We start from the raw sequence: 18,651 nt of genomic DNA, 5'->3' as shown, positions 1-18,651 counted from the left end.
GGGGCACTGACAGCGGCCAGCGATGTCCCCAGATCCCCGGACAGGCGCATTGTCCCTCGGAGCCGTGTCTGGGGATGCTGGAGCTGGGGCAGGGGCAGAGGCAGCAGCTCCTGGGTGTGAATTCTGCCCCTCGAGAGGGATTTTGATGTAAGCGATCGGGAAATGGGAGCCGCTGGGGTGGCCGCCCACGGGACCAACGCTTTTCCCTTGGAAATGGGGCCGTGTTCCCGCTCTGGGACTGATCCCAGCTGACCCCTTCCCTCCCCACCGCCTCCCTCTGTGGCTCCTCACGCAGCGGGGTGCAGGAGGGACCCCCCCCCTCAATCCCGGGGACACCCCCAGCTCCCAGGAGGGGATCCCAGCGCGGCTCACCCCCCCCCCCCCCCCCCAACGCGGCAGGGACAGGGGGGTGACACCGCAAGGTGGGCAGCACAGGGGACACCCAAGGGACACAGGCGGTCACCCCCGTGCCTGGGGATGTGTAAAAACACCCGCAGGTGCAGGAACGAGCAGAGGGACACGGGCAGGGCGCTGGTGACACCCCGGTATGGGTGACACATCCAGCTGCACCCCCAGCACACACAGAGGGGGCTGTGTGCACTCCCCCCCCCCACACCGCTTTTCGCATCCCCCAGACCCCTCCGGTCTCCTCTTACTTGAACTCGGGGCTGAGGTCCGGCTTGAGCCCGTAGAAGGCGGAGGAGAGCGTGACCACCCAGGTGGGCAGGAACTGGCCCTCGCGGCACTCCAGGAACGGCGGGGACCAGCGCACGTGGCCCGGGTCCCCCACGTAACTGTCCCCCCGCTGCCACTTGGGGGTCTCCAGGCTGCGCAGGTCATTGCTGAGCACCCGCTTGCGGAGCGCCGGGACCCTCTGCGCCTTGAGGGCGTTGAACCACTCGTTATCCCAGCTGAGGTTGCCCAGGCTGGGAGCGGCGCTGGAAACATCCTGCAGCAGGATCTGGCTGTCCCCCTTGGTGGCCTGCAGCATCAGCCGGGGCTTGGGGGCCAGCGGGTGGGCGTCGAGGGCCAGCACCGCCCTGCGCACCCACGGGTGCCCCTCTGCCAGGCTGCGGACCAGCGCCTGGTACCACTCCACGTCCTCGGCCACGCTGGCCTCGCGGATGTCGTTGGTCTGGAAGAGCATGTTGAGGAAATTGGCGGCGTGGGCCAGAGCCTCGGGGGCGGCTCTCAGGGCTGCCCGCAGCGCCGGGGGGGGCCCGGCCCCGGGGGCCCCCGCCGAGACAGCCCCGCTGCAGTTGGCCCGGGCCAGGCGCTCGGCATCGCCCGTGCGCAGGAACGCCAGCGCCGCCGCCGAGCCCTCGCTGTCCCCCGGCGATCCCGGCTCCAGGGTGGGCGCCCATGAGGATGAGGGGGACGGCGACCATCCCGCCGGCCGCGGGGGTCTCTCCTGCGGCCGCTGCCCCGCCGCGAGAACGGCGACCTGCACCAGCGCCGCGTGGAAGCCCCAGAGCAGCGGCCACCGGCACGGCCCCATGGCTGGGGCTCAGCGGAGCCCCCCGGCCCCCGGCGGCCTCCCCGGCCGGCCCGGGGGGCTCATGGCGGGCAGGGACCCCGAGCTGCCCGGAGCCGGCCCCGCGCTCTGCCCGCCCGTTCTTCTCCCTCGGCGATGCCGGAGCAGACGTCACCGGCTCCAAACCGTGTTCAGCGGCTGGCGCTGCCCCGAGCCCCCCCCCCCACCCCCGTCCCCCCCGCCCGCCCCTGCGCTCCCGCTCGGGCGGCAGCGCTGCCCGGAGCCCCCCGGTCTGAGCCCCGTGGGGACCCCGCACCGAGCTCCGAGGGGACCCCGCGTCCCGGCCCCTCGGGCTGGCCGTGATGCAAGCGCATCCTGACGGGAAGCCATGGCAACGGCGACGGGAATTTTCCTGCCCGTATTCCCCGTCCCTGCGGCCCCTCGGCAGCCGGGGGGAGCAGGGCGCCCGCGGGGTCCCCGTACGGTGGAGGAGATCGCGGGATCCAACCCCGCAGTGCCCGGCCCCGCACCGGACCATGGGGTGGGAATTGGGGGTGGCATCTTCGCAGGGTGTCCCTGTGGGGCAGGGGGTGGTGGGCGCGGGCAGGAGCAGGATCTGAAGCCCCTAACCCTTACCCTAGCCCACCCCCCAAGTGTGATGTCCCGCGCGGCAGACCCGGGGTGAAGAGGGGAAACTGAGGCACGGGAGGGTGCTCCGTTTATCTTGCTGCAACCTCAAGTAATCATGATTTTCCCAGCCCGCGGGGAGGTGTGGGGAAAGCCGATCCCCGTCCTCTCTGCTCCGCCAGAACCGGGCGGGAACCGCACAGGGCTCGAACTACGAAGCGTGGCGTGCCCGTGCCTCAGTTTCCCCCACCGCATCCCCCGGTCCCGGCGCGCGGGACGAGTCCGTTGTTTCACGGACGGAGCTGCGTGTCCGGGAGCGCTCGGTGCCCCCCGGCTCCACCATCCGTGACCCCCGAGTTCCCGTGGGTGCCGGGACAGCCGGTGGGTGCGGGGGCTCGGAACCGGTCCCGGCACTCGGAGCGGGTCCGGCCCGTGAATGCCGGTGCCAACCTTGGGTGCCGCGCCGCCGGTGGGTGCGGGGGCTCGGAGCAGCTCCCGGTGCTCGGTGCGTGCCCCGCTGCCCGCCGCGTGTCCCCGCGTGTCCCCACCGCCCCTCCACGTGCGATCGGGGGGGCTCGGGGGCGCGGCCTCCGCGCCGGGGTGGGACCACAACCACCGGGAGAGGCGGGACCGGCACCGGGGGGGCGCGGCCAGCGGCGGAAGCGCGGGGGCGGAGCGGCGGCGGCGGCGGCGGCGTTGGGGGGGGGGGGGGGGGTCGCAGCGGCCGTGCGAGGGCGGCGGCGGCCGCCGGTCCCCGTGCGGTCCCGGTCCCGGTGCGGTCCCGGTCCGCGTCCCCGCGGGCCATGCGGCGGCCGTAGCCATGCAGCGCGATGGGGATGCGGCGGCGGCGGCCGCGGCCTCGTACCGGGTGCTCAGCCGGCTGCTGGGCTATGGCACCGGGCCGGAGGCGGGCGCGGCGGGCGGCGCCGGTGCCGGTACCGGCGCGGGGAGCGCGGGGCCCGGCGGCGGGGGGAGGTTGCCGGGGATCGGGCCGGCGCTGCGGAGCCCTCGGCCGCAGCTGATGGTTTTCCGCAACGCGGCGGCCGAGGGCCGGCCCGGCGAGGACTGCGGCCCGGCGGCGGCGGCGGCGGCGGCGGCGGGCGGGGGGATCCCGGGGGGCGGCGGGGCCGAGCTGTGCCCGCGGCACCGCTGCGCTCTGGAGCCCAAAGCGGGGACGGGCTGGGGAGCGGCGGCGCAGAACGGGCTGGAGCTGCAGCTGGCGGCGCTGGGGCTGCGCCCACCGGGGCTGGGGGCGAAGGGGGCGGCGGGCGCTCCCTGCCCGTGCCTCGGGCCGCCCGCCGGCGAGGAAACCAGCGATGCTCTGCTGGTGCTCGAAGCGCTGGAGCCCGACGAGGGTGGCAGCGGCTCCGAGGACGAGCCGGGGTCCCCCGGCCGCGGGGCAGCCCGTGCCGCCGGCAGAGCCGCAGCTCCCGGCCCCGCTCCGCTGCCCGCGGGCACCGGCCCCGGCCCCGGTCCCGGCCCCGGTCCCGGCCCCGGCGGCAGGAAGGGCTCGCTCCGCATCCGCCTCAGTCGCCTCTTCCGCACCAAGAGCTGCAGCGGCGGATCGGCCACCGGGGACGCCGCCAGCGCCGCCGCCTCGGCCGGGAGCCTGACGGATGTGTGCGGGGCCCGCGGCCGGGAGCAGGAACCGGGCAGGTACGGGGGGCACCGGCGGTGGGGTGGGGGGGAAGGTGCGGGGCCAGCGCGGGGTGCGGGCCGTGGCCGGGGCCGACCCCGGGGCCGTGTCCCCGTGTCCCCGTGGCTGACCCCGGGGCCGTGTCCCCGTGGCTGACCCCTGGGCCGTGCCGTGATGCTTTGCTGGAGGGGAACGGGAGGCACCGGGACCATCCCGCCCGGCGGGTCCCGGTTGGGATCGCAAGCTCTCGGAGCAGCTGCCGAGGCCTCCCGGGAGAGGCTGGCGGGGCAGGGTCGTGCTGATCCGAGCCTGCATCCCTGACTAAAGGTGGTGGGAAAACCTCTGGGAACAGCGCCGGGAGCAGAGCTTGGAGCATCAGTCCCGAGAGGAGCTGGGGGGGCTCCGCCTGGGGAAGAGGAGGCTCGGGGGGGGACCTTTTTGCTCCCAAAATTCCTGACAGGAAGATGCAGCCAGGTGATGGTCCAGGGAACAAGGGATGGGGTGACTCAAGTTGTGCCCAGGGGAGGTTTAGGTTGGATGCTGGGCAGGATTTTTTGATGGAGAATGTGGTCAGGCGCTGGGGCTGCCCATGGAAAGGGTGAAATCTCCATCCCTGGTGTTCAGCGGATGTGTGGATGTGACACCTGGGGACACGGCGTGGTGGCCACGGTGAGGTTCTGTGGAAGGTTGGGCTCGCTGATCTCAGGAGGTTTTCCAGTGATTCTGTGACCGATGAGGGGACGGGTGGCTTGGGGTGCTGCAGGTGCTGTCCCCCCTGGTGACACTACTGCCCCTGAGGGATCCCTGTTCTGTCACCTCCCGTGCCTTCCAGGGAGGTTTCCCCAAACTCAGGTGCTGGTGGGGGCTCAGCTCTCCCTCCCAGTGCCCTCCCAGTGCCCTCTCGTGCAGGAGGAATCATTTCCAGCCAGAGCTTGGCTGGGATGGGGAGAACAAATCCCGAGATTCCTCAGTGTGGGACGTCCCTCCTGTCCCTCATCCCTGTTCTGTCAACTCCAGCAGGGCAGGAGCTGCTCGGGCCCAGCTGTGGCCGGTCCAGGGCTGCTCTGTCCCTGCTTCCCAGGCTCTGGAACCACTTCCCACAGCATTCCCAGCAGCAGAGTTGAGATTTCTCCTGGAGAAGCCCAGGTCCATGCAGCAGGGAATAAAGGGATGGATTTGGTGCCACAGCACAGCCCTGGGAAGAGTGGGGGCTCACAGGGATTTTGGGGTGTGCTGCCTCCTCCTGCTGCTGGATGAGCAGGAAGCTTTTCTCCAGGCTGCAGCTGCTGACCCGGGGTCAGGCGTGACCTGCAGCCCTGGCGTGTGGGGACAGCGCCCTTTGGCAGCCCGAGGAGGCCAAAATTACCCCCAAATGAGCTCCCCTTTGAAGCAGGGGGTGGGTGGTGAGCTGGCAGCTCCCAGCCCTGCAGCTGGGCAGGTGCTGAGGCCTCTCTGGAGCTCCCGTGGCCTCAAGGAGCCTCCCTGGGCACATGGGGAGCTGGAGCAGCTCCTTGCCTAAAATGACTCAAACAGCCCCAAACGAGGTGCCTGGAATGGCAGAAAGCTTTGCTGGTGGCATTGGGATTGTTCCAGCAGTCCTGGGAGCAGGGAAACACCTGGGAATGCTGCCTGGTCTTCCTCTGCTCGGGGGGTTTGGTGGTCACTGATGGTCACTTTGGTGGTCACTTTGGTGGTTGCTTCTCGTGCAGCTCCTCGTGCTAATCAGGCATTTTTTACAAAGGGTACTTCAGGGTGCCCAATGCAGCAACTCCCGTGGGTCAAACAGAACTCTGCTGCCTCCAGTTCCAGGAATCCCATCCTGGCAGTGAGGGATGGGTCACTGCAGAAATCCCATCCTGGTGACGAAGGTTCTGGTGGTGGAAAATGTTCTCCTGGTTGGAGAAGGTTCTGGTTGAAGGTTCTGATGTCTGGAGAAGGTTCTGGCTGGAGAAGGTTCTGGTTTAGGGTTTTGGTGACTGGTTGAAGGTTCTGGTTAAAGGTTCTGTTTTAGGGTTCTGATGTCTGGAGAAGGTTCTGGTTTAGGGTTTTGGTGACTGGTTGAAGGTTCTGGTTGAAGGTTCTGATGTCTGGAGAAGGTTCTGGTTTAGGGTTTTGGTGACTGGTTGAAGGTTCTGGTTGAAGGTTCTGATGTCTGGAGAAGGTACTGGTTAAAGGTTCTGGTTTAGGGTTTTGGTGACTGGTTGAAGGTTCTGGTTAAAGGTTCTGGTTTACGGTTCTGGTGCCTGTTTGAAGGTTCCATGGCTGGAGAAGGTTTTGGTTTAGGGTTCTGGTTGAAGGCTCTGGTGTCTGGAGAAGTCTCTCCTGGTTTTCTCCTGGCGGGATTCCATCTCCTCGTCTCTTTTCCCTCTCTCCCAGGAAACACCGCCTGACCAGAACCCAAAGTGCCTTTTCCCCGGTTGTGTTCAGCCCCCTCTTCACAGGTGAGTGTTTGGGGTGGATTCCTGCAAGTTTGGAGGTGGGTTTTTTTAATTTTTAAAATTTTATTTATTTATTTATTTATTTATTTTGGCGCGGAATTCCTGCCCTTTCCGCCCGTGCTCATCCCGGGGGTTTTTCCATCCCCTTTTCCAGGTGAGACCGTGTCTCTGGTGGATGTGGACATTTCCCAGCGGGGGCTCAGCTCCCCTCACCCCCCGACCCCGCCCCCACCGCCACGCCGGAGCCTCAGCCTGCTGGGTACTAACTGGGAATACTGGGAATACTGGGAATGGTGCTGGGAGTGGTCCTGGGAATGCTGCTGGGAGTGATCCTGGGAATACTGGGGATGGTGCTGGGAATGCTGAGAATGCTGCTGGGAGCACTGAGAATGGTCCTGGGGAAACTGGGAATGATCCTGGGAGTGCTGGGAACGTCCTTGGAAAACTCAGATGGTCCTGGGAAAACTGGGAATTGTCCAGGGAGAATTGGGAATTGTCCCTGGAGACCTCGGAATTGTGCTGGGAAAACTGGGAATGGTCCTGCTAACCTTGGAATGCCCTCGGAGTGCTGGGAATGTCCTTGGAACCCTGACAATGTGGGCTCCTCCTTCCCTGTGCTGGTGGGAATCCCAAATCCCCTTTTCCCGGGCAGTTCCACTATCCCAGTCTCCTCCTCCATTCCCAAATCCCCTTTTCCCGGGCAGTTTCCCATCCCAATCTCCTCCTCCATTCCCAAATCCCCTTTTCCCGGGCAGTTTCCCATCCCAATCTCCTCCTCCATTCCCAAATCCCCTTTTCCCGGGCAGTTTCCCATCCCAGTCTCCTCCTCCATTCCCAAATCCCCTTTTCCCGGGCAGTTTCCCATCCCAATCTCCTCCTCCATTCCCAAATCCCCTTTTCCCGGGCAGTTTCCCATCCCAGTCTCCTCCTCCATTCCCAAATCCCCTTTTCCCGGGCTGTTCCCCTATCCCAATCTCCTCCTCCATTCCCAAATCCCCTTTCCCGGGCAGTTTCCCATCCCAGTCTCCTCCTCCATTCCCAAATCCCCTTTTCCCGGGCAGTTTCCCATCCCAATCTCCTCCTCCATTCCCAAATCCCCTTTTCCCGGGCAGTTCCCCATCCCAGTCTCCTCCTCCATTCCCAAATCCCCTTTTCCCGGGCAGTTCCCCATCCCAGTCTCCTCCTCCATTCCCAAATCCCCTTTTCCCGGGCAGTTTCCCATCCCAGTCTCCTCCTCCATTCCCAAATCCCCTTTTCCCGGGCAGTTCCCCATCCCAGTCTCCTAGTCCATTCCCAAATCCCCTTTTCCCGGGCAGTTCCACTATCCCAGTCTCCTCCTCCATTCCCAAATCCCCTTTTCCCGGGCAGCTCCCCATCCCAATCTCCTCCTCTATTCCCAAATCCCCTTTTCCCGGGCAGTTTCCCATCCCAATCACCTCCTCCATTCCCAAATCCCCTTTTCCCGGGCAGTTTCCCATCCCAGTCTCCTCCTCCATTCCCAAATCCCCTTTTCCCGGGCAGTTTCCCATCCCAATCTCCTCCTCCATTCCCAAATCCCCTTTTCCCGGGCAGTTTCCCATCCCAATCTCCTCCTCCATTCCCAAATCCCCTTTTCCCGGGCAGTTCCCCATCCCAGTCTCCTCCTCCATTCCCAAATCCCCTTTTCCCGGGCAGTTCCCCATCCCAGTCTCCTCCTCCATTCCCAAATCCCCTTTTCCCGGGCAGTTTCCCATCCCAGTCTCCTCCTCCATTCCCAAATCCCCTTTTCCCGGGCCGTTTCCCATCCCAGTCTCCTCCTCCATTCCCAAATCCCCTTTTCCCGGGCAGTTTCCCATCCCAATCTCCTCCTCCATTCCCAAATCCCCTTTTCCCGGGCAGTTCCCCATCCCTGAGTCCCGGTGCTCTCTCTTTCCCAGATGATTTCAGCGGGACGCTGCCCCCGGTGCTGCCGGGCTCCTCCCTGCACTCCTTCCCTCTGCCCCCGCCGCCCCCGCCCCACGCCCCAGGTCAGCTCCGCTCCGGCCCCTTCGCTTTTTCAAACGTTTTATTTGTATTTTCTATTATTTTTTATTTTTTTTGGTGTTTTATTGCTTTTTCAGTTTAATTGTGGTTTATTGTGTTTTATTGTTGTTACGTTGTTTATATTGATATTAATTTTAAATTTCGCATTTATTAGTGTTTTTATTTTTATTTTTATTTTTATTTTTATTTTTATTTTTATTTTTATTTTTATTTTTATTTTTTATTTTTTATTTTTATTTTTTTCCTGGGATTCCTGACATTGACAGTGACAGTGTCCTAGTGACAGTGACCCCGGTGTCCCTTTTAGGGACAATGACAGTGACAATGACAGTGTCCCCTGTCTCTGTGTGACAGTAACAGTGACAGTGTCCCATCTCTGTGTGACAGTGACAGTGACAGTGTCCCCTGTGTCTGTGTGACAATGACAGTGACAGTGTCCCCTGTGTCTGTGTGACAGTGACAGTGACAGTGTCCCCTGTCTCTGTGTGACAGTGACAGTGTCCCCTGTGTCTGTGTGACAATGACAGTGACACTGACAGTGACAATGTCCCTGTGTCTCTGTGTGACAGTGGCAGTGACAATGTCCCCTGTGTCTGTGTGACAATGACAGTGCCAATGACAGTGACAATGTCCCTGTGTCTCTGTGTGACAGTGACAGTGACAATGTCCCCTGTGTCTGTGTGACAATGACAGTGCCAATGACAGTGACAATGTCCCTGTGTCTCTGTGTGACAGTGACAGTGACAATGTCCCCTGTGTCTGTGTGACAGTGACAGTGACAATGACAGTGACAATGTCCCTGTGTCTCTGTGTGACAGTAACAATGACAGTGACAATGTCCCCTGTGTCTGTGTGACAATGACAGTGCCAATGACAGTGACAATGTCCCTGTGTCTCTGTGTGACAGTAACAATGACAGTGACAATGTCCCCTGTGTCTGTGTGACAATGACAGTGCCAATGACAGTGACAATGTCCCTGTGTCTCTGTGTGACAGTGATAGTGACAATGTCCCCTGTGTCTGTGTGACAATGACAGTGACACTGACAGTGACAATGTCCCTGTGTCTGTGTGACAGTGACAGTGACAGTGACAATGTCCCCTGTGTCTGTGTGACAGTGACAATGACAGTGACAATGTCCCCTGTGTCTGTGTGACAGTGACAGTGACACTGACAGTGACAATGTCCCTGTGTCTGTGTGACAGTGGCAGTGACAATGTCCCCTGTGTCTGTGTGACAATGACAGTGACACTGACAGTGACAATGTCCCTGTGTCTGTGTGACAGTGACAGTGACAATGACAGTGACAATGTCCCTGTGTCTCTGTGTGACAGTGACAGTGACAATGTCCCCTGTGTCTGTGTGACAGTGACAGTGACAGTGATAGTGACAATGTCCCCTGTGTCTGTGTGACAATGACAGTGACACTGACAGTGACAATGTCCCTGTGTCTCTGTGTGACAGTGACAGTGACAATGTCCCCTGTGTCTGTGTGACAATGACAGTGACACTGACAGTGACAATGTCCCTGTGTCTCTGTGTGACAGTGACAGTGACAGTGACAATGTCCCCTGTGTCTGTGTGACAGTGACAATGACAGTGACAATGTCCCCTGTGTCTGTGTGACAGTGACAGTGACAGTGACAATGTCCCCTGTGTCTGTGTGACAGTGACAGTGACACTGACAGTGACAATGTCCCTGTGTCTGTGTGACAGTGGCAGTGACAATGTCCCCTGTGTCTGTGTGACAATGACAGTGACACTGACAGTGACAATGTCCCTGTGTCTGTGTGACAGTGACAGTGACAATGACAGTGACAATGTCCCTGTGTCTCTGTGTGACAGTGACAGTGACAATGTCCCCTGTGTCTGTGTGACAGTGACAGTGACAGTGATAGTGACAATGTCCCCTGTGTCTGTGTGACAATGACAGTGACACTGACAGTGACAATGTCCCTGTGTCTCTGTGTGACAGTGACAGTGACAATGTCCCCTGTGTCTGTGTGACAATGACAGTGACACTGACAGTGACAATGTCCCTGTGTCTCTGTGTGACAGTGACAGTGACAATGTCCCCTGTGTCTGTGTGACAATGACAGTGACAATGACAGTGACAATGTCCCTGTGTCTCTGTGTGACAGTGACAGTGACAGTGTCCCCTTCTCTCCCTGCAGACGCCTTGCCCCGGGCCGTGTCCCTGCGGCCACCGGAGGTCCCGGGCCAGCAGCCCCCGGCCCTGCAGTGTCCCCTGGCCCGCCCCGACCCCGGCAGCTTCGCCGCCAGCCTGAGGGAGCTGGAGAAGGTACCGGGAACGGGACTGGGAATGCGGCCCCGCTGGGATTGGGAATCTGATCCCATTGGGAACGGGACTGGGAATGCGGCCCCGCTGGGATTGGGAATCTGATCCCATTGGGAACGGGACTGGGAATGTGGCCCCGCTGGGATTGGGACTGGGAATCTGATCCCTCTGGGACTGGGAATCTGATCCCTCTGGGATTGGGAATCCTGCCTCTTTGGTTTTGGGTTTAGGAATCCAATCCCTCAGGGGTTGGGAATCTGGCCCCTCAGGGATTGGGTTTGGGCCATTCCCAGCCCCTTCTCTAGGATTGCGGTTTGGGAATTTGACCCCTTTAGGATTTGGTTTGGTGCATCCCATCCCCTCTGGGATTTGGTTTGGTCTATCCCATTCCTTCTAGGACTGGGTTTGGGAATCTGACTCATTTGGTATTGGGGTTTGTGCCATCTCATCCCCCCAGAGACTGAGGTTTCGCCCATCCCATCCCATCCCATCCCATCCCATCCCATCCCATCCCATCCCATCCCATCCCATCCCATCCCATCCCATCCCATCCCATCCCATCCCATCCCATCCCATCCCATCCCATCCCACCCCACCCCATCCCATCCCATCCCATCCCATCCCATCCCATCCCATCCCATCCCATCCCACCCCACCCCACCCCACCCCATCCCATCCCATCCCATCCCATCCCATCCCATCCCATCCCATCCCATCCCATCCCATCCCATCCCATCCCATGTAGGATGGGGTTTGGTCCACCCCATCCCCTCTAGGACTGGGTTTGGGAATCTTGACTCCTCTGGGATTGGGGTTTGTTCCACACCAACCCCTCCCGCCCCTCTCTGTTCCCAGTGTGGCTGGTACTGGGGCCCCATGACCTGGGAGGACGCGGAGATGAAGCTGAAGGGAAAATCCGACGGCTCCTTCCTGGTGCGGGACAGCTCCGACCCTCGCTACATCCTGAGCCTGAGCTTCCGCTCGCAGGGCGTGACCCATCACACCCGCATGGAGCACTACCGGGGTGAGAACGGCCTAACGAGCTGCTCCTAATTAATAGAGAGTAATAATTAATGGTGCCGTGTGCATGGAGCACTACCGGGGTGAGAACGGCCTAACGAGCTGCTCCTAATTAATAGAGAGTAATAATTAATGGTGCCGTGTGCATGGAGCACTACCGGGGTGAGAACGGCCTAACGAGCTGCTCCTAATTAATAGAGAGTAATAATTAATGGTGCTGTGTGCATGGAGCACTACCGGGGTGAGAACGGCCTAACGAGCTGCTCCTAATTAATACGGAGTAATAATTAATGGTGCTGTGTGCATGGAGCACTACCGGGGTGAGAACGGCCTAACGAGCTGCTCCTAATTAATACGGAGTAATAATTAATGGTGCCGTGTGCATGGAGCACTACCGGGGTGAGAACGGCCTAACGAGCTGCTCCTAATTAATAGAGAGTAATAATTAATGGTGCTGTGTGCATGGAGCACTACCGGGGTGAGAACGGCCTAACGAGCTGCTCCTAATTAATAGAGAGTAATAATTAATGGTGCTGTGTGCATGGAGCACTACCGGGGTGAGAACGGCCTAACGAGCTGCTCCTAATTAATACGGAGTAATAATTAATGGTGCTGTGTGCATGGAGCACTACCGGGGTGAGAACGGCCTAACGAGCTGCTCCTAATTAATACGGAGTAATAATTAATGGTGCTGTGTGCATGGAGCACTACCGGGGTGAGAACGGCCTAACGAGCTGCTCCTAATTAATAGAGAGTAATAATTAATGGTACCGTGTGCATGGAGCACTACCGGGGTGAGAACGGCCTAACGAGCTGCTCCTAATTAATAGAGAGTAATAATTAATGGTGCCGTGTGCATGGAGCACTACCGGGGTGAGAACGGCCTAACGAGCTGCTCCTAATTAATACTGAGTAATAATTAATGGTGCTGTGTGCATGGAGCACTACCGGGGTGAGAACGGCCTAACGAGCTGCTCCTAATTAATACGGAGTAATAATTAATGGTGCTTGTGCATGGAGCACTACCGGGGTGAGAACGGCCTAACGAGCTGCTCCTAATTAATAGAGAGTAATAATTAATGGTGCTGTGTGCATGGAGCACTACCGGGGTGAGAACGGCCTAACGAGCTGCTCCTAATTAATAGAGAGTAATAATTAATGGTGCTGTGTGCATGGAGCACTACCGGGGTGAGAACGGCCTAACGAGCTGCTCCTAATTAATACGGAGTAATAATTAATGGTGCCGTGTGCATGGAGCACTACCGGGGTGAGAACGGCCTAACGAGCTGCTCCTAATTAATACGGAGTAATAATTAATGGTGCTGTGTGCATGGAGCACTACGGGGTGAGAACGGCCTAACGAGCTGCTCCTAATTAATAGAGAGTAATAATTAATGGTGCTGTGTGCATGGAGCACTACCGGGGTGAGAACGGCCTAACGAGCTGCTCCTAATTAATAGAGAGTAATAATTAATGGTGCCGTGTGCATGGAGCACTACCGGGGTGAGAACGGCCTAACGAGCTGCTCCTAATTAATAGAGAGTAATAATTAATGGTGCCGTGTGCATGGAGCACTACCGGGGTGAGGAATGGGGTAAGGAGCTGCCCCTAATTAACGTGTAATTGTAATTAATGGTGTTGTGAGCATGGAGCACTGCTGGGTGTTATATTGATGATATAACAATATTATTAATAATACTATTGATTATATTAATTATTCTCCTCTGCAATCCCACAAATCCTTTGGGATGAGGGTAACAATTCCCCTGTGCGTTCCTGAAAATCTGATGGAATAAGGGGAATAACTCTTGTGTGCATTCCCAGAGATCCCCTGGGATCAGGATCACAATTCCCGTGTGCATTCCCAGAGATCCCCTGGGATCAGGTTCACAATTCCCGTGTGCATTCCCAGAGATCAATCCCCTGGGATCAGGATCACAATTCCCGTGTGCATTCCCAGAGATCAATCCCCTGGGATCAGGATCACAATTCCCATGTGCATTCCCAGAGATCCCCTGGGATCAGGATCACAATTCCCGTGTGCATTCCCAGAGATCCCCTGGGATCAGGATCACAATTCCCATGTGCATTCCCAGAGATCCATCCCCTGGGATCAGGATCACAATTCCCGTGTGCATTCCCAGAGATCCATCCCCTGGGATCAGGATCACAATTCCCATGTGCATTCCCAGAGATCAATCCTCTGGGATCAGGATCACAATTCCCGGTGTTTTCCTGGCAGGAACCTTCAGCCTGTGGTGCCATCCCAAGTTCGAGGATCGCTGCCAGTCCGTGGTGGAGTTCATCAAGAGGGCGATCATGCATTCCAAGAACGGGAAATTCCTCTACTTCCTGCGCTCCAGGGTTCCAGGTGGGACTGGGAACGGGGATTTACTGGGATTGGGGATCCAGGTGGGACTGGGAACGGGGATTTACTGGGATTGGGGATCCAGGTGGGACTGGGAACGGGGATTTACTGGGATTGGGGATCCAGGTGGGACTGGGAACGGGGATTTACTGGGATCGGGGATCCAGGTGGGACTGGGAACGGGGATTTACTGGGATCGGGGATCCAGGTGGGAATGGGGAATTTACTGGGATTGGGGATCCATGTGGGACTGGGAACAGGGATTTACTGGGATTGGGGATCCATGTGGGACTGGGAACGGGGATTTACTGGGATTGGGGATCCAGGTAGGACTGGGAACAGGGATTTACTGGGATCGGGGATCCATGTGGGACTGGGAACAGGGATTTACTGGGATCGGGGATCCAGGTGGGAATGGGAACGGGGATTTACTGGGATTGGGGATCCATGTGGGACTGGGAACGGGGATTTACTGGGATTGGGGATCCAGGTAGGACTGGGAACGGGGATTTACTGGGATTGGGGATCCATGTGGGACTGGGAACGGGGATTTACTGGGATTGGGGATCCATGTGGGACTGGGAACGGGGATTTACTGGGATTGGGGATCCATGTGGGACTGGGAACGGGGATTTACTGGGATTGGGGATCCAGGTGGGAATGGGAACAGGGATTTACTGGGATTGGCGATCCAGGTGGGAATGGGAATGAGATTTTCCAGGGATCCAGGTGAGCCTGGGAGCGGGATTATCCCGGGATCCCTGTGCCTTCCCAAAAATCCCCTGGAGTAACGGGAATAACTCCCCTGTGCATTCCCAAAAATCCCTTGGGGCAGACCAGCTTGGAGCCATCCGGGACAGTGGAAGGTTCGAGGTGGGGCTGGCTGATCCTGGGAGCCCCTCCCAACCCAAACCATTCCACGGAATTCCACGGAACCATTCCAACAGCCACCAGCAATTCCACCATTCCTGACGGATCCCGGCCTTGCCGAGCTCTCCTCATTCCCAGCTCCGGCCCTTCCCTTGGGAATCGGCTGCGCTTCCCTTTCCACCATTTCCCAGCGTGATCCCGAGTTCCAAAATCTCCTTTTTTTTGCCCCAATCCAGGTCTCCCTCCGACGCCCGTCCAGCTCCTCTATCCCGTCTCCAGGTTCAGCAACGTCAAATCCCTGCAGCACCTTTGCCGCTTCCGCATCCGACAGCTCGTCCGGATCGACCACATTCCCGAGCTCCCCCTGCCCAAGTGAGTCCCAGAATTCCCACCTGGATCAATCCCTGGAATTCCCTCCCTCCTCCCCTCCCAGCATCTGTGAGCGCAGATCCCGGTGGGAATAAATGGCTTTTCCAGATTTTGGGATAGCGGGATCGATGCGCTGTGGGGGTTTGGGGGGGGTGTGGTGGGAATTGTGGGTGGTTTGGGAATGAGGAATTTCCTGTTCTGGCAGGGATTTGGGAAGCAGATCCTGTTCTTGTGGGGGGACTGGGAATGCTGGAGGGGGTGGGAATGTTGGGGGGGCTGTGGCTCAGGGTTCTGGCTCTTCCTGGGCTTTTTCCTGGAAAGGGCTCTGGTTGAATTTTGGGAATTTCCAGCTCAGGGATTCGGGTCTTCTCGTTATTTTTTTCCTGGAATATGCTCTGGTTGTATTTTGGGAATTTCTGGCTCAGGGATCCAGCTCTTCCCATTATTTTTCCTGGGAGGGGGCTCCAGTGATATTTTGGGAATTTCTGGCTCAGGGATCCAGATCTTCCCAATGTTTTTCCTGGAAGAGCCCCTGGTTGTATTTTGGGAATTTCCAGCTCAGGAATTCGGCTCTTCCCGTTTTTTTTTTTTTTTTCCTGGAATATGCTCTGGTTGTATTTTGGGAATTTCCAGCTCAGGGATTTGGCTCTTCCCAATGTTTTTCCTGGAAGAGCCCCTGGTTGTACTTTGGGAATTTCCAACTCAGGAATTCGGGTCTTCTCGTTATTTTTTTCCTGGAATATGCTCTGGTTGTACTTTGGGAATTTCCAGCTCAGGGATTTGGCTCTTCCCAATGTTTTTCCTGGAAGAGCCCCTGGTTGTACTTTGGGAATTTCTGGCTCAGGGATCCAGCTCTTCCCATTATTTTTCCTGGGAGGGGGCTCCAGTGATATTTTGGGAATTTCTGGCTCAGGGATCCAGATCTTCCCAATGTTTTTCCTGGAAGAGCCCCTGGTTGTATTTTGGGAATTTCCAGCTCAGGGATTCGGCTCTTCCCAATGTTTTTCCTGGAAGAGCCCCTGGCTGTATTTTGGGAATTTCCAGCTCAGGAATTCGGCTCTTCCCGTTTTTTTTTTTTTTTCCTGGAATATGCTCTGGTTGTATTTTGGGAATTTCCAGCTCAGGGATTTGGCTCTTCCCAATGTTTTTCCTGGAAGAGCCCCTGGTTGTATTTTGGGAATTTCCAGCTCAGGAATTTGGCTCTTCCCATTTTTTTTTTTTTCCTGGAATATGCTCTGGTTGTACTTTGGGAATTTCCAGCTCAGGGATCCGGCTGTTCCCGCTGTTTTTCCAGGCCCCTGATCTCCTACATCCGTAAGTTCTACTACTACGACCCGCAGGAGGAGCAGTACCTGTCCCTCAAGGAGGCCCAGCTCATCTCCCGACACAGGCAGGAGCCGGAATCCTCCGTGGAATCTTCCACGTAGCAGAGGGAGCGGCACCCACGGTGCGGGAATGACTCGGGGAATGCTCAGGAGTGGTCTGGGGGTGGTGGGGAATGGTCTGGGAATGGACCTGGATGGTCTGGGAATGATCTGGAATGGTCTGGGAATGGTCAGGGAATGGTCTGGGAATGGTCAGGGAATGGTCAGGGAATGGTCTGGGAATGATCTGGGAATGATCTGGGAATGGTCTGGGAATGGTCAGGGAATGGTCTGGGAATGGACCTGGATGGTCTGGGAATGGTCTGGGAATGGTCAGGGAATGGTCTGGGAATGATCTGGGAATGATCTGGAATGGTCTGGGAATGGTCTGGGAATGGTCAGGGAATGGTCTGGGAATGGTCAGGGAATGGTCAGGGAATGGTCTGGGAATGATCTGGGAATGGTCTGGGAATGGTCAGGGAATGGTCTGGAATGGTCTGGGAATGATCTGGGAATGATCTGGAATGGTCTGGGAATGGTCAGGGAATGGTCAGGGAATGGTCTGGGAATGGTCTGGGAATGGTCTGGGAATGGTCTGGGAATAATCTGGGAATGGTCTGGGAATGGTCAGGGAATGGTCTGGGAATGGTCAGGGAATGGTCAGGGAATGGTCTGGGAATGATCTGGGAATGGTCTGGGAATGGTCAGGGAATGGTCTGGAATGGTCTGGGAATGGTCAGGGAATGGTCTGGGAATGATCTGGAATGGTCTGGGAATGGTCTGGGAATGGTCAGGGAATGGTCTGGGAATGGTCTGGGAATGGTCTGGGAATGGTCTGGGAATGATCTGGAATGGTCTGGGAATGGTCAGGGAATGGTCTGGGAATGGACCTGGATGGTCTGGGAATGGACCTGGAATGGTCTGGGAATGGTCAGGGAATGGTCTGGGAATGGACCTCGATGGTCTGGGAATGATCTGGAATGGTCTGGGAATGGTCTGGGAATGGTCAGGGAATGGTCTGGGAATGATCTGGGAATGGTCTGGGAATGGTCAGGGAATGGTCAGGGAATGATCTGGGAATGGTCTGGGAATGGTCAGGGAATGGTCAGGGAATGGTCTGGGAATGGTCAGGGAATGGTCTGGGAATGGTCAGGGAATGATCTGGGAATGGTCTGGGAATGGTCAGGGAATGGTCAGGGAATGGTCAGGGAATGGTCTGGGAATGGTCTGGGAATGATCTGGGAATGATCTGGGAATGGTCTGGGAATGGTCAGGGAATGGTCTGGGAATGGACCTGGATGGTCTGGGAATGATCTGGAATGGTCTGGGAATGGTCAGGGAATGGTCTGGGAATGGTCAGGGAATGGTCAGGGAATGGTCTGGGAATGGACCTGGATGGTCTGGGAATGGTCAGGGAATGGTCTGGGAATGGACCTCGATGGTCTGGGAATGATCTGGAATGGTCTGGGAATGGTCTGGGAATGGTCAGGGAATGGACCTGGATGGTCTGGGAATGATCTGGAATAGTCAGGAATGGTGTGAGAATAGAACAGGAGTGAGTGGGAATGGTCTGGGAATGGTTGAGAAGGGTCTGGGAATGACAACCACTCCCACTCCCATTCCCACCTTGTTCCCCATTCCCAATCTCATTCCCATTCCCACCTTGTTTCCCCATCCCCATTCCCATTTCCACCTCATTCCTATTCCCCATTCTCCATTCCCCATCCCCATTCCCATCCCCAATCCCATCTCCCATCTCCCATTCCCCCTTTCCCCCAATCCCTCCCAACCCCATCTGATCCTGACTCCCGGTGTTTTTTCCTGGCAGGAATTTGGTTGTTGCCCTCCTGCCATGCTGGGGACGAGGCCAAGCTCCTGCTGCCGCTGCTCCTGGAGGAGAGGGCCCAGCATTCCCGGGAATCCCAGCGTTCCCAGGAATCCCAGCATTCCCAGGAAACCCAGCAGAGCAGGATCCAGAGTCGCAGCTCCTGGGAAAAGAAATCCTGGGGGAACCGAGCCCGGCCCCGCGAGATCCCCGCGGAACAAAGAATGTCATGGCACTATTCCCAAGTTTTCCTGGAAGATTTCAGTTTGGATGTTTCTGGAATTTTTTTTTTTTTAATTTTTTTTTTTTTTTTTTGGATTTTCAGCATGAGGAAAGAAA

At 57.8% G+C, this 18,651-nt stretch overlaps 2 protein-coding genes across 2 annotated transcripts in view; one reads left to right on the top strand and one right to left on the bottom strand.

Moving 5' to 3' along the window:
- The window catches only part of GPR179 (G protein-coupled receptor 179), an 11,356-nt gene extending 9,858 nt beyond the window's left edge, over positions 1–1,498 (bottom strand). The window contains exon 1 of the mRNA XM_062508383.1: positions 657–1,498. Within this exon, the coding sequence (XP_062364367.1) occupies positions 657–1,498 (842 nt within the window). The remainder of the gene's footprint in view (positions 1–656) is intronic.
- On the top strand, positions 1,497–18,651 carry SOCS7 (suppressor of cytokine signaling 7). The gene is made up of 12 exons (XM_062508039.1): positions 1,497–1,838; positions 2,284–2,482; positions 2,920–3,757; positions 6,114–6,178; positions 6,330–6,434; positions 8,092–8,181; positions 10,372–10,499; positions 11,352–11,520; positions 13,759–13,887; positions 14,991–15,126; positions 16,418–16,570; positions 18,316–18,651. Exons 1-11 carry the CDS (start codon positions 1,497–1,499, stop codon positions 16,548–16,550), a joined length of 2,334 nt encoding a protein of 777 aa, XP_062364023.1. The 3' UTR covers positions 16,551–16,570; positions 18,316–18,651.

This window comes from Cinclus cinclus, chromosome 24, assembly GCF_963662255.1.
Source record: "Cinclus cinclus chromosome 24, bCinCin1.1, whole genome shotgun sequence".
Classification (NCBI taxonomy): domain Eukaryota; kingdom Metazoa; phylum Chordata; class Aves; order Passeriformes; family Cinclidae; genus Cinclus; species Cinclus cinclus.
This window is presented reverse-complemented; position numbering and strand designations above follow the sequence as displayed.